Source organism: Pogona vitticeps, chromosome 2, assembly GCF_051106095.1.
Source record: "Pogona vitticeps strain Pit_001003342236 chromosome 2, PviZW2.1, whole genome shotgun sequence".
In the NCBI taxonomy this organism is placed as follows: Eukaryota; Metazoa; Chordata; class Lepidosauria; order Squamata; family Agamidae; genus Pogona; species Pogona vitticeps.
The window spans coordinates 73,691,733-73,707,662 of record NC_135784.1 but is presented as its reverse complement, the minus strand read 5'-3'; the positions used below and the strand labels follow the sequence as shown (position 1 = coordinate 73,707,662).

The following is a 15,930-nucleotide window of genomic DNA, read 5'->3' as shown; positions in this document are numbered from 1 at the left end:
CGTGCATACAGAACTCTGCCCCCCTCCATGCCGAGCAGCTCCTCCACACACTCACAGCAATAATTTTCAGCCCCTTTGGTTTTGGAAGCCCGCATGGGGGGTAGAGTCACATGCATAAGGGGCAGAGACCCCTGTACAGCGCTGAAAATTAGAGGGAACATTGGACATAATGATAAATAGTAATGGGTTTATTCTCATTCAACTTGAGCTTGTATATGCTCCCTTCCTTTTTTTCCACTGGAACAGTTGTTTCTAATTTTCATTAACTCATTATGTGGTGTAAACCCTAAAATGTGGTTAAAATTAACTATTGTTAATGTTTGAAATTGTAGTTTGTTTATGTCTGCTCAGATTAACCAGTTTCTCTGAGTACCTTGATGTGTGCTTTCTACACACTGCATAAGAGTCAAACAACTCCTGTTGCAGTCATTTACGAATGATTTGTTCTGAATAATGTACTGGACAAAGTCCTTTGATTTTCATGCATTTCAAATGTTTATTTAAATTAAATATATATTTGTAAAATGCAAGTGAACTTCGAAACTTAGTTAAAGTTAGCTCAGTCCGGTTCTAGCAGCTGTTCAGGCTACACAAGAGAAGACACCAAAATTACTAGTACAAGTGCATCTTTAGGTAGTTCCTTCCTCTTGTATATTTGAAGGCTACATAATACATTCAAAACACTATGGCTGAAATCCAGCAGTAAGTCAGAAGGGGAGTAAGCCCATTCAATTAGTTGAACTTACAGAGGGGTTAGCTCACCGAATCCCTGCTGATTCAGTGAGCCTTCCTAGTTGTGACTTATTATTGGATTTCAGCCACAGTTGCCTTTTACTCTCTTTTGGACCAACCAAGACAGAGCTGAGAATAATATCAAAGTGGGCTATATCTGTTGAAGACTGAGCCGAGAGTAAAGAACAAGAATTTGTAAATTAACATTATGAACTTAATGTCACCATACTCTTTAGTGTTTTGGTTGCAATAGGTTAAGGTGGTCACTCCTCCAGAGATTGTTATATTCTGAAAACATGGGAGGGCTAGGCAAATTACATTTGATTTTCAACTGGAGTACAAACCAGTATATTATAATTTAATTTAATTGTCCTCAATAGAACGAACTGACAGAAAATAGAATGCCATATTTGCAGTTCTTTATTTTCTTCAGTAGGTGGTGCTACAAAATTGTGCTTTGCTGTTCCATGCTCATTGCTGATGTTATTCTGAGTGACAGCATTAATCTTTCTTCCATACAAGGAAATTCACATTTCTTAAGAATAATTTTACAAATTTCTTAATTTCTTAATCTGCACTTCAAATCAAGAATGATTTTTGTCTAAGATTTTTAGGTGGAAAATGAATATGGTTTTCAATGTGTGTTTATTATGTTGGAGACAATATCTTGGCGAGAACTTCAGGTTCAATACTTATAACTCATATTTGTAAGAAAAGGCCTTGATGTGAACTTAATAAGATAAATAGTGTGCTATTGTCCCTGACTATAAATAAAACAAATATTCATTCTGATATGCAATTTAAGTATTACATTACTGCACCTCTACCATAATTCCTCAGTATTGTATTCCATGGCACCACTCAATATTTCACAAGAAATCCAGCTCTGAAATTGACATTAATATCCTAAAACCATCTAATATCCCTTCTTAAATAGGTAAGGGAAGAGCACTGGGACATCTCATATCTCCCTGCTTTTTAAAATTTACTGGTATTATTTGCATTACAAAAAAAAGCTGTGGAGTGTGGTCTTTTCATGACTTTTACTTCAGCAGCAATCATAACAGAACTTACAAAACCTGAAAGAACAGAATTCTGTTCCTGAATCAGCGGTCTTCAAAAGTCCAATTAAATCAATTACAAGTGCTGTTATTTTAATTATTTATTTATTTTTGTTAATGTGGGCAGTTCATCAACTTAGGTTTCATCTTTTCATTTTCAACCTCATTGGGTCATTAATTTTTGTCTGGAAGATGATACAATAGAATGAACACAAAAAATATCAAATATGCTCAGACATCTGGGAGTTTACTATAATAAAATATAATGGGAGTTCACCATAGAAAAACGAAATGTTAATCAAATGTGGGTTGGTAGGATAAAAGAAGCCTGCAAACCAGGGATTGGAAATAATATGTTAATATTTGATAATTTTTTTTACTTCTTTGGACCAACACCATGGGCTCTCAAATTCTGATATATTTTTAAAAAGTTTGAAAAGTAGCATTAATTGAAGTTTTATTTGAAAAGTTAGCTCTTATGCCCATTATGTCACCTCACTCCCCAACCACGACCTATGAATGTATATGGACTACAACATTCAGAAGCCTTAGTTAACACATCTGTGATATTTCTCAGCACTTCTGGGGGTTATAGACTATTATTATTATTGAGCTATTGTATAGAACTGATTTGGGAGTAACAGAAATTGATTATTATGACCTCACCTGGATGAGGTAGGCAGCCTTTGAGCCTGCTTCTAACCAGGGCATATGTTTAATCAAAGCTTTTTATAGTGTTTCACTGAAGAAGTGTAATACTGAGTGGTCAGTCGGCTCAATGGTTCTCTATTTTGAGGCTTTTCATAAATCTTGGACTATAAGCAGAAGTCCTAAGGCATTATTTGCTGATTAACTAAGTCTTCTTTGTGTTTAATTCAAATAGTTTTATAGAACCATGGTTGGGTTACTTCACAGAAATCTAGTTGTGAAAGGGAAAAATAGGTACTCATCCTTTGGATGAAGAGAAACACATAAATTAATACTTTAATTAATATAATGATAACACTAATTTATTGGCTGAAATACTGTTGCTTAGCAAAATGACTCAGTTTAGAAGTTCTAGACTAAATAGACTCACTATGCTAAGAAACAGCATGGCAGTTCAACTAGAGTAGGGCCAATGAATCAAGAGAACTTATGGAGGAGTCAATTCACCAACTCCCTACTGATCCAGTGGGCTTACTCTAGTTGCAAATTACTGTGCTAAGGCACAGGATTTCAGCCAGTGAGTTAAATGTAGCTGTAAACTACAGCTCAGACACTCTGAAATGTTATTATATGTCTTTCAGTACTCGGAAAATCCAAAACTGTCTGTACGGAATACTTCCTCTCTGAAGTGCAATCCAATAATAAAGAGAAACAAGTTTCCTGAGATTTTTTGGAGGGGTTTACAAGGACTGATTATTGACATTTCAGATGTAATTAAGAAAAAAAGGCTTTTCTGTAAAACAATTGTATTTGGATTATAATTTACAATTGGTGTGTCCCTCCTCTGTAATGTTAATCCAGCAGTTCTACTCATTGCCTTCACCATTTTTCTAAGTGAACCATTCATAATCATTTCAATATGAAATACTTATTTTATTATCTGTAAGAATAAATATTTAAATTATGTGTTTATATTCTATATTCTATTATACTTGAAATATTTTAGTTCTCGTTATAATCTGCAAAATGTGATTATGTTGCATGGTATAAAAAAGTTTTTGGTAATTTGGTTTTAAATACGAGAACCCCATCAAAAGTTAGCAGATGCATTAGTAAAACACCAATAAACTCCTTAGAGATATGCCCTGATCATTTGGGATATTTGATTATTCAGAAAACAGTGCAATTCAGTTTATACCAATCTGGAGGCTTCCCAGTTTTGTCTGGGTCTGAATCTGCATTTGAATTTTCAGATTCGGAAAAAGCAGTCATGAGGAGAAAGACTGAAAGGAAATATTGTCTAAATGGAAACACACATGCATTCCCTCAGGCTGGATTGTGTGCTACTTTAGGACTCTAGGCTTCCACACTCCATTCAGTCTCTGCCAGATTGTGAGAGTCAGTAGGGAGAGTGAGATAAACAGCAGAGATCAGTGAAAGAGAGATGTGAGAAAGTGCATGTGTTTAAGTGAGCACACCTATATCCATGAGGGAGCACACAGGCAAACAGGGGCTGCAAAAGAGAAAGGGCAAGAGCAAGAAAGGGAGAGCTTATCTTAGAGCAAGAGGGGAGTGAGAAAGTGCAAGAGAAAGAGAGGAATAATAAGAGAGAACTCTTAAGATTTCTGTTTTAGGCAGGCTTGCTAATGCCTGCACAGCAAGGTGACCAGCTCTGTATTGAGATGACGCCTTTAGGTTGGGCTATAAAGACTTTTTGTCTTTTTTTTTTTTTTGTCAGTATAAAAGGTATCACCTCAATACAAAGATTGGAATTTATTTTGTGCCAACATTTGTATTCCTGCACTGAGCAGGGGATTGGACTTAGTGGCCTTATAAGCTACTTCGAACTTTATCCTAGCATGACTACCTATGCTTAGGTAGGAAGGCTTAGATAGCTAGGCTGCTGGAGAGGCCTCACATTTAGAAAGTCAAGATGAAGGAGGATGTTAGGGTTGGATTTTAGAAGCTATATTTTAAATACAATTAATTAATAAGGTTTATATAGAGAGAGAGTCTATGACTGTCACATGGGTTGTGTAGAAGTACATTGGGAGGACCCAATGATTTCCTACACTGATTGTTCAAAATATCTGGTGTCCAAAGATACATTACCTCTGAAGGTGGAAGCATCTTTTAGGGGGACCTCATGTAATTCTTCCAGTCAACCTGGCATCCAGTTCAAAAATGTGGGAAAAAAATATTAATTGGTAATCTCATCCTCTTGGCCAAGTAGGCATCCTTCATTCTTGAAAGACTATGATAATGAGCTCTGAATAGATGTCTTGGAACAGCGTCTAGCATGGCTGAGGCGGCCAATTCAAGAGTGACAATCCCTTCCACACGGAAGACTAATCCAATCTCTCCCCTGTCCAGCTCCCTGATTTGGCTGGTTTCGGGACTGCCTCTTTGCCTCAGTCTGCTGGACAAGGGTCTCTTCAAATTGGGAACAGGCACTTGTTCAGCAGACTCTCTTGGACATACTCAGAAAAAATGGAAGGCAGATGAAGTTTTGTGGAGATACATTTTTTAATGATAGTTCAATTTGTTCCAGTAAACGAATTCTTATTTAAAAAATGCCTGTCTACAGATACTAGTCAACCAGGTACTTAAAGTAGAAATTCTATCCCACTTGGAATTGGATGGGAGGGGTGGGATTGTAGCACCTGAAGAGAAAATGCCTTTACTTGCTAGTGCATATATCGTAGCATTTTCAACATGCAGTAAACAGAATTGGGCACTTTAGGGAACTGGCAAGCAAGTTTGTGTTTTTTCCACTGTGGTGTTTGAACCTTGCAAAAACTCACTCTCAGGGAGAATTTTTTTTAAAAAAAAATCCCCTTTTTCCCTTTCATCAAGATTTCTTTGTTCAATAATTTCCCCAATAAATCTCACAGGAAATCTCCCTAGATTTCTCTAAAGTTTCATGATTGTTTCTTCTGGAACAAATGCCAAGCTCAAGAGAATTCATGGAATCTATGCACAGAATGGCATTTTTCCTGCATATGATTCATCTGGAAAGTGCAGAAGAAACACCAGGCTGCTAAGGATTGGTTGTTGTGGGCAAACTGCACCAGAGCACAGAGTGCTGTCCTCTGAAGATGCCTGCCACAGAGACTGGTGAAACATTAGGAAGAACAACCTTCAGAACACAGCCAAAGAGCCTGAAAAACCCACAACAACCATTAGATCCCGGCCGTAAAAGCCTTTGCGAATACACTGCTCAGGATTGTTAACACTGATGTAAAGAACAGCATCATTCCTGTGCAGGAGTCACCAGAAAGGGGCTTAAGTGGTCCAGAATTTGTTAGTTTCCTGCAGAGCAGCTGGTGAAGAACAAAAAGCATATAAAAGGAGAACTGAGATTAGGGTCTTGTTTTTCTCAGAAACCTGTGAAACCTTGCAGATGCAAGGAGTCTGGGTGAAACATTAATCATAATGGTAATGTTCTGCTACTGATCTGAAGCAGCAAGTAACAGAATGAACTCCTTTTAAAAAGCAGTGTTCCAAGCTCTGAACAGTCACACGAAGAAGGCAAAAAGAGTGAAACCGGCTCTCTATCCAGAGTGGGCCATTGGTTTATGCCTCATTTCCCTTTTGCCTTGTGTCCCTTCTGTGGGGTAGGATTTCAGGGAACGAAGACAAGCAGGAAACGCCCGTGGATCAAACTGGGGACCCTGTGAAGCTGGATTAGGCCCAAGAGCCTAAACTGTCCACAACCTGGTTTAAAAAGCCCATAAAAATGTCTGAGAAGGATTAAAATATCTGCTAAATCTTTATGGTTCAAACTTTACAAATTTAGCATTTCTTTTAAATAGATTTTAATAAGTTTTTATTTCTCTTTGATATCTATTATCTTTCCAGACACTTTTTCTTCATCAGGAGCTAATTTTAAATGATGCTGTAAAAAACTCATGGGGAGGGGTTGTGCATTTCTTCTAGTATAGGATTGATGTTATTGTTGTTATTGTTAGTTTGTTGTCAGTGTTTTATGAATATAGTTCAGTAAGCTCACACACAAAATTCCAAGTCTCCTTTATTTAGATAAGAAGCATAATTGGAAGGTTGCATTTAATATAGGGCATCATTTGAAGGATTATTCAAGTTAGTAGAAAGTAGAGATGTGCACGAACCTCAGTTTGTAGCTTCATGCCTGTTTGTACACACAGTGCCACAGGGGAAGGGAATGTAGCGGACCTGTAGTGCCGTGTGTATGAACCAGCACAAAACTCCAAACCAAGGATCATGTTCATCTCTCATAGAAGGCTTTGGATTTGTGGCTTGTGAACATTTCTCAAGAAGCACCAATAAAAATGTTTCCTACTTTTGTTTTGCAGATCAGTACGGATACCTATTACAATATATCTATTTGGATTTTAACACATCTGGCCAGCTTCTCTATTGCTATTTGAACAACCCCATCAATCCTTAGTTGGGTAATCAAGAGCCGCAAAGCTGCTTTCCACGTGGACTGGTGCTGACGTTTCTCGTCCATCTGCGAGAGCCTCTCCATCGAAACCTAGAGAAATGGCGACAAATGGAACAAAAGTAGCCGATGGACAGATCTCCACAGAACTCAGTGATGCCTCAATCACCAACGACAAGCCTAAGACATTGGTAGTGAAGGTGCAGAAGAAGAAAGGAGAAATTCCAGCCAGAGACACCTGGAAGGGAAGATTTGACTTTCTTATGTCCTGTGTGGGCTATGCAATTGGTTTAGGGAATGTGTGGCGGTTTCCATACCTTTGTGGGAAAAATGGAGGAGGTATATCCTTTAGTTTGTAAAATTAACCGTCTTTTACTAAAACTTATTCAAACTTTAATGTCAGAAATGTCCTTTGCCAAGAAGGACAAGATGCAGTTCCTATCATGCATTTAGAAAGGCATGAGAATGTTTTTGGCAAAAGGTGAATGTTTGGCAAAAGCTGTTAAAAGATTGCAAGATGGCTGCCAGTATGGCCAGAAATGCCTTGGGCCATTTCAGTGAAGGATGACATTTCATCTTTGGCCATCCAGCTTTTATTGCTGCCATACAGAATTAACCCACATACTACAGGGATATATAGTCATGGCCAAAAATATTGGCACCCTTGCAATTCTATCAGAAAATGCAACCCTTCTCTGAGAACATTCTTGCAGTTGCAAATGGTACGCACATGTTCATTTTTTTGGTTTGCGTTGGAACAACACACACAAAAAAAGAGAAGAAAAGTCAAATCTGACACAATCCCACACAGAAACCCAAAACTGCACTGGCCAAAATTATTGGCACCCTTAACTTAATATTTGGTAGCCATCCCTTTGGAAAAAATAACTGAAATCAATGGCTTCCTGTAACCACGAATTAGTTTCTTACACCTCTCTACTGGAATTTGGGACCACTCTTCTTTTGTAAACTGCTGCAGGGCCTTCAGATTTGAAGGATGACTTCTCCCAACTGCTGTTTGGAGATCTCTCCACAGGTGTTCTATAGGATTCAGATCTGGACTCATTGCTGGCCATTTCAGAACTCCTCAGTGCTTTGTTTGTAACCATTTCTGAGTGCTTTTTGAAGTGTGTTTCAGGTCATTGTCCTGCTGGAAGGCTCATGACCTCTGGTGGAGATGCAGCTTTCTGACACTGGCCACTACATTGCGCCCCAAATTTCTTTGGTAACCATCAGATTTTATGATACCATTCACACACTAAAGGCATCCAGTGCCAGAAGCAGCAAAGCAAACCCAAAACATCTTTGAACCTCCATCATGTTCGACTGTAGGGACTGTGTTCTTTTCTTTGAATTTCTCATTTCTTTCTTTTTCTTTTTCTTTTTTTTTTTTTTTTTTTGTAAACAGTGCCATGACATCCTTTACCAAAAAGCTCTACTTTTGTCTCATCTGTCCACAGTACATTCTCCCAGAAGGATTGTCGTTTTGTCACATATGTGTTGGCATACTCCAGTCTTGCTTTTTTATGCCTTTGTGTCAGCAGTGGTGTCCTCCTGGGTCTCCTACCATAGTGTCCATTTTCATTCAGGTGGTGACAGATAGTGCAAGCTGACACTGTTGTACCCTGTGTCTGCAGATCAGCTTGAATTTGTTAGGAAGTTAATCTGGGTTCTGTATCCACCATTTGAACAACCCTTCGTTGTAATTTTTCAGTAATTTTTCTCTTCCATCCACATCCAGGGAGATAGCTAGAGTGCCATGCATGGGCTGTCAACCTTTTGATGATATTGTGCACAGTGGACACGGGAACATTAAGATCTCTGGAGATGGACTTGTAGCCTTGAGATTGTCGATGTTTTTCCACAATTTTTCCTCCCAAATCCACAGACAACTCTTTACACTTCATTCTTTTCTCCATGCTCAGTGTCACACACAACACAAAGATTAAGTCAACTTTTCTCCATCTTAACTGGTTGCAAGTGTGATTACTATATTGCCCACACCTCTTACTTGCAACAGGTGTGTCTAAATACAAATTAAAAGAGCATCACATGCTTAAAAAGCAATTATTTCTTACAATTTAGACAGGTTGCCAATAATTTTGGCCAGTGCATTTTGGGTTTCTGTGTGGGATTGCATTAGATTTGAGTTTACTTCTCTGTTGTTGTTGTTGTTGTTGTTGTTGTTGTTGTTGTTGTTGTTGTTGTTGTTGTTGTTGTTGTTCCAATGCAAACCAAATAAATGAACATGTGAGTACCAAAACATTTGCAACTGCAAGAATGTTCTCAGAGAAGGGTTGCATTTTCTGACAGAATTGCAAGGGTGCCAATATTTTTGGCCAATTATTTCTGTTTCAGCATCCTGTAGAACTGTGCAAAGTCCTCCTACTAGCAGCCAGTACAATTGAAGCAGACCCCAAAGGCTGTATGATAATGTTTGCTCTGTTTATTCTTTACCATACCATATCCTGAGGGTCAACAGGATAACTCTTCCATCCATTTATTTATCACTGGCAGCAGCTCCAGTGGTTAGCATTACAGAAATGGGCATGCCTTGTTTATTCTGGGAATACATAGGGCCCTGTATCCACATGCCCCACCGCAGATAGTGAAAAGTGTGGATTATTGCTAGTAGTTTGTTGGACCCTGTACTCCCCCCATCTCCTCTCTCTCTCTCTCTCTCTCTCTCTCTCTCTCTCTCTCTCTCTCTCTCTCTCTCTCTCTCTCTCACACACACACACACACACACACACACACACACACACACACACACACACACACACACACACACACACACACACACACACACACACACACACACACACACACACACACAAAAAATCTCAACAGCTCTGAGGGTTTTCTTCAAAGACAATTGAGAATCCATTTCCTTGTGTGCCCAGGATGTTGGGGAAGGCATTGGCTGGAAGGCAGAAAGGGCGGGAGTTGGAAAATATCTCCCAGGAGGCAGCATGGCTGAGGCCAGTGCTCTCCTCCTGCCTGGCCAGACAATCCAGCTCTGAGTTTTATGATGCTGCTCTGCAAGGAAGCCCCAAACTGCCAAGAGACGAGGCAAAATGGTAGTGACTTAGCTATATAACATTGTGTTTGGTTCCCATTAGTGTCCAGATTGATAATTACATCTTGAAAATCCGTGTTTGTAGGTATTTTCATTTAATATTTTTAGTATTTTCAGATCATGGATAAATGAATCAGTGGGTATTTGTCCAGCAGATACATGGGTCCTACTGTATCTTCCTTTATGTTTTATAGGAAAGCAGCCACTTTAAGCGTGAACAAAGTTCAATTGATTTCAAATGCCTATAATCTCTGGTTGGATGAAGGTTAAAGGCAGCTCATTCTTGCTGAAAAACAAAGACCTTCAGAATATCACAAGTTCTTCTCTTCTTCTTCTCTGAAATGGCATATTCTGTAATCTACTATATTCAAAAGCAACTGGAGAAAAACGTATTGCTGGAACACAGAAACATAGAGAATGACCTTATCCAACAAGAGAGATTTGGGAATCACACATGCTCAGTCCTGGATCTTAGAGTGCCACATGACTGCTATCATGATCTTTTCCCCCATGCTGATGATGGAAAAGCCCTCTTGCCCTCTCATGGCAAAAAAAAAAGTTTTAAATTTTAAAAAAGGTCGCTTTCAATGCATTTTGGGAGGCGCTGATTCTTGTGATCCATCAAAGCATGGCAAATTTGCCCCAATATTCCCTAGAATAAGCAAGGGAGCTTTTATTTTATTTTTTGCATTTTTTAAATTTTTACTTTGAGGAGTTTTGGTTGCAGTGGGAAACTGGGGACCCTGTTCAGATGAAAGGCCACATATCACTCACTCAGTTGTACAGAATGTCACTGCTCAAATAGTCCATGAGCCACATGCATTTATAAAGCCCCAGCTTCTCTGGACACTGCATATTTGGATTTAGTGAAAAGAGACAGAAAGAAAATATGACTGCTCTAAGAAGCCCCCAAGAGTGGTGTTTCTCCTTTAAAATAACAGAAAACCCCTACCCCATCCAATTGCTCTATGTAACAAAAAAAAAACAAAAAAACCTGTAATTGCAAAACCAGGGATGGATTCCTATTTACTTCTAATTTCATTTTGGAAGGCTAGTGTGGATCAAGCACATACTGAGTCAAATAATCAGCCTGTTGAGCCTGGTGTTTTTCAGGCTGACCGGCAGTGGCCCTCTAGAGTTTCAGGCAGAAAAACTCCCAACTCAGCTGGAAATGCCTGGGGCTAAATCTGGCACGTTCTACATGCAGAACATGCACTCTGTTATACAACTTACAACACATTATCTGTGATGTGCAATTCAGTTCATACTACAAACGGCAAATACTCTCTAGCACCTTAGAACCCTATTCCCTTGCCTGAATCCCCACATTTTTTTCTAAGATATTTCATGAACTCTAGGCAACGTCACTGTGTTTTCTTCCCCATTCCTGGGCAGTATTTTTACAAAGTCAGAAGTGAGCCCTGGTGTTCAGGGACCTAAAACAGTCTGCGAGTATGTCTCCAGAGGGTATGTGTGGGCATTTGTGTACATGTTGGAACTTGAGAGGTATCATGGTGAGGGCTGTTCAAAAACGGTATATGTATATTTTCAAGATTGAAAACTATCCATCCCTGCCATAGAAATTGTGTTATTCATAGGCTTAAGGCAATGGTGTCAAAGGTGTTTTATGGTAATCTTGTACCTAACTCTGGCTAACCTCCTGGAAGAAGAGCCAGACTGTCAAGTTATGAGCAAACTGCGCAGCCCCAAAGCACCCCAGAAGAAGGGAATGAGAAAAATCACTTCTGAGTACCTAGAAGGCCCTGGAAAGAGTTGCCATAAGTAGAATTGAGTTAGTGGTGCATAATTATTAGCAAAGTCTTATCTAATGCTAAGTGATATCTCTCATACAAATTAATGGGATTAGAAAGTCTTTCATCTGGATCACACCCAGTAACTATGATTTAACAACAGCATTCCACTTAGTGAAAGCAGTCCTATCAACAGAATAATTTCCCATCCACCATCCCCTAGCATGACCTCAAAGTTTGTTGCAGAGGACTTGGAAAGTCTTCTGAAAGAGATGCACAGTGGGACAACGGAGGAAGAAAGAAAAAAAGAAAGAAAAAATCCTATTGGCTTGGCAGAAGCCTACTAATATGACACTGGAATGAATCAGAACTTGAAAGCAACAAGTTATAATATACCTATAACTAGACACTTTTTTTTTTTTTGATAATAAGAGTCTCACAAGGTTTCATTGGAAAGCCATCTAACTAGCAGGGATCAAATTATATTACTGATGAAATGAGTGACTCTTACTTTTTTATGGTGTTTAAAAGCCTTTCGAAATATGTTTTGACAGAATTTTTGTTTTATTAATTCTCTTACCAACCCCTCTTTTTAAAAAAGAAAAGCCACAGTAAAAAGTTATGAAAAACAAATGTAATGAGTTGCTTTTCCAACCCTGTAACAAGTAACAGAAACAAACTTTTTTTTAAAAAAAGTTGTTTTTGTTTTAAAAACTCTCTTTCTGTGTCCTTTCAGGAGCCTTCCTGATTCCATATTTCCTTACTTTAATTTTCGCTGGAGTTCCCCTGTTCCTTTTGGAATGTTCACTTGGCCAGTATACGTCCATAGGCGGCCTTGGAGTCTGGAAGCTTGCTCCAATGTTCAAAGGTACAATGCGGAATGAAATACATGTTTTTATTGCTTCTGTCTCATACTTAAAAATTTGGGTGTTGCAAAGAAAAATATCTTGATCATTTTAATAGTTGCCAATTTTTTTCCTGTCATACTAGAAACTGGTATTGTGCAGCAATATTAAAATACTATGCAAATGTGTCTCTGTGTATTGTAAAAGAAATGGTAAAATGACTTGAAGTCTTTAGGATAAAAAGTGCAAACAGGGAATGAATATCCCCTGCCTCCCTTTATTTCAAATTTTATGGAGCCAAAATAGAATTAGATGCTCCCTTCAGTTATGAACTATTAAAAGAGTGTTATGTATATAATATAAGAGTGTTATGTGCATGTGCTATATATATCATTATAATTCCTGTATCATCAGTACAAGTCTCAACAGTTTCAAAGTTCAGCCTTTAAAATTATAGAAATAATGCCACCACATCCCATACTTCCCCCCCCCAAATACTGTGAATGTAAAATTTGTCCGCATATGTGAATGAAGAGCTATAGCCAGTCTAGCTGTAATTTTTACTTGTTAGCCTTCCAACAAGCATTAGGCTGTCAAAACATGTGAAGTTGTTTCCTTTACAGATCAGGCTAAATCTGTGAACAAACTGATAGCATGAGCTCCTGAAAAAACAAGATAACAACAGACACATTGCATGGCAATTGGTATTCCTGACAAAGCAACACAGTGAATTCTAGCTATAGTTTCTCAATCATTATTCATTTATTTATCACCATGCATATGGTATTTCTGGCAATTATATAATTTATCTTGTGCCCTTTCACAAAAAAACAAAAAATGAAACCATGGACTTTTATTACTCTCCCTACGAAGTGTGAGCATATATCAATGTGTGCATGTGCTAAGTAAGAGCTGAAGGCTGGGGAGAAAGACTTCATTGATTCTATCTGAGCAACAATCTGAAACCAGGTGTCCCCACTTTGTATCCCTATCTTTTCATATAAGTCTCTTGAATATTGCCTGTGTTTTTGCATATGTTTCTCAACACATAATTTTCCAGGTGTAGAAAGGTCAAACTAGACAATGGCTAAACTCCAAGTGGCAAAGCTCTATCAATCAATGAGGATAATGACATCAGCTGCAGCTGTGCTGCAGCAGGGAGGGGGCAATAAAACACTTCCTAGAGGCCCCCCGCCAGGTTTCAGAGATCCTCAGGAGTTGTCTCATTCTCGGGCAGCCTTTGGGAGTTACAGGGTGGGAGTAAGAGCAATTTAAAACTGGAAAACCATCACTGTTGACCCCAGTCCTGTGGCAAATAAGGCTGTCTCTTTCCACACAAGAAAAGCATAAATAGAAAAAGTACTTTTGCATGGCGCCATTTAATCATTAGCCCTTAATGATTTTGAATCTCAATATTTGTTGAAACTTCTCTCCCACAAAACAGCTACCCACAACACCCAGTCCTCACTGTCCTTGATGCTTAAAATTGTGACACTCAAGGGGGGCAAAAAAGCCCATTGAGATTTCTCAATTGTGACCCCTTCCCTCTGGAATAAGTTTCCTACAGAGGTTCGTCAGATACCATCCCTCTTGGCCTTTGGGCAGATGATTAAAATAGAATTGTAGAAAGCTGCCTTTGGTGTTTTAACCAATTCAACTGAGATGTTAAATTTGTTTAAACACGTTTAATTTTACTCAAATGTAGGTTTTATAAAATTAGCTAGTGACAGGGTTTGTACAATGTTTATTGTATATTATGGTTATTCTTTTTGTGTGATTTTCAGTTAAGTCGTTTTTTAGGTTCTAAACTGCCCAGGGAGTGTTCGCACTAATGGGGTGGTATAGAAGTTTAAACAAGCAAGCAAACAAAGAAGCAGACCATTATTATCATGTTTTGTACTGCTATCCCCCAATCTGAAATTCATGGGAATATGTGTGTCAAGCAGGGTCAAGATATGCAGACCAAAACACACAAAGTAATTTTATCTTACAAGTATTCACATTTCACTAAAGTTATGTAGTAAAGATCTGCTGATAAGAACCTGACTTGTTCTCTTCTCTCCTCCAGGTGTGGGATTAGCTGCTGCTGTCCTGTCCTTCTGGCTTAATATTTACTACATTGTGATTATTTCCTGGGCCATATATTATTTGTACAACTCTTTTACTACAGTAAGTGCTTTTTTTCTTGTTGTTTTAAAAGCCCTTAATCACAGCCAGACGTTAGTATTCTGCTTGATTTCATCAGACTTGACTGTAACAATAACAACAAAACAAATAATACATTAAGTTGCTGGCAATAGATCTGAGATACCACCCAAACAGACTGAACAAAAACCTGTGCCTATTTGGAAAAGTATTGTATAAATGTATTATTCAAATATAACAATTATTGTCGGACAAAGAGAGAGAGAGAGAGAGAGAGACATAGTGACACCTTAAAAACTAATTGCTATATTTTAATGTGAGTTTTCATAGATCAAGTCCACTTCCACAGACATAAGAATGAGACTATATGACTGTCACATTTATACATGGCTACATGTCTAGGTGTGGATACAGAAGGACAAAGTGACAATGGTTGGTTCGTATGGCAGACACAAGCTGCAAATTATGTGACTCACTGTGGAATTTTTAAGGGAAAGTAACCTACTTAAAAGGAATCAGTCCAGGGTCTTGAGTAATTGCTATTGTTTTGTTGTTGTTGTTGTTTAGTCGTTTAGTCGTGTCCGACTCTTCGTGACCCCATGGAGCACGGCAGGCCCTCCTGTCTTCCACTGCCTCCCGGAGCTGGGCCAAATTCATGTTGGTCGCTTCAATGACACTGTCCAACCATCTCATCCTCTGTCGTCCCCTTCTCCTCTTGCCCTCACACTTTCCTAACATCAGGGTCTTTTCCAGGGAGTCTTCTCTTCTCATGAGATGGCAAAAGTACTGGAGCCTCAGCTTCAGTATCTGTCCTTTCAGGGAGCACTCAGGGTTGATTTCCTTTAGAATTCATAGGTATGTTCTCCTTGCAGTCCAGGGGACTCTCAAGAGTCTCCTCCAGCACCACAATTCAAGGGCATCAATTCTTTGGCGGTCAGCCTTCCTTATGGTCCAGCTCTCATTTCCATACATCACTACAGGAAAAACCATAGCTTTGACTATTCAGACTTTTGTTGGCAAGGTGATGTCTCTGCTTTTTAAGATGCTGTCGAGGTTTGTCATTGCTTTCCTCCCAGGAAGCAGGCATCTTTTAATTTCGTGGCTGCTGTCCCCATCTGCAGTGATCATGGAGCCCAAGAAAGTAAAATCTGTCACTACCTCCATATCCTTTCCTTCTATTTGCCAGAATGTGATGGGACCAGTGGCCATGATCTTAGTTTTTTTGATATTGAGCTTCAGACCATTT

The 15,930-nt window shown here is 38.8% G+C and overlaps 1 protein-coding gene across 5 annotated transcripts in view; it reads left to right on the top strand.

The window, feature by feature from the left end:
- The window catches only part of SLC6A1 (solute carrier family 6 member 1), a 155,320-nt gene that overhangs the window by 107,867 nt on the left and 31,523 nt on the right, over nucleotides 1-15,930 (top strand). For all 5 annotated transcript variants that reach the window (XM_072989728.2, XM_072989730.2, XM_072989731.2 and 2 more), the window contains 3 exons: nucleotides 6,776-7,203; nucleotides 12,431-12,562; nucleotides 14,608-14,708. In XM_072989728.2, the coding sequence (XP_072845829.1) occupies nucleotides 6,966-7,203; nucleotides 12,431-12,562; nucleotides 14,608-14,708 (471 nt within the window). In that variant the 5' untranslated portion in view covers nucleotides 6,776-6,965. The remainder of the gene's footprint in view (nucleotides 1-6,775; nucleotides 7,204-12,430; nucleotides 12,563-14,607; nucleotides 14,709-15,930) is intronic.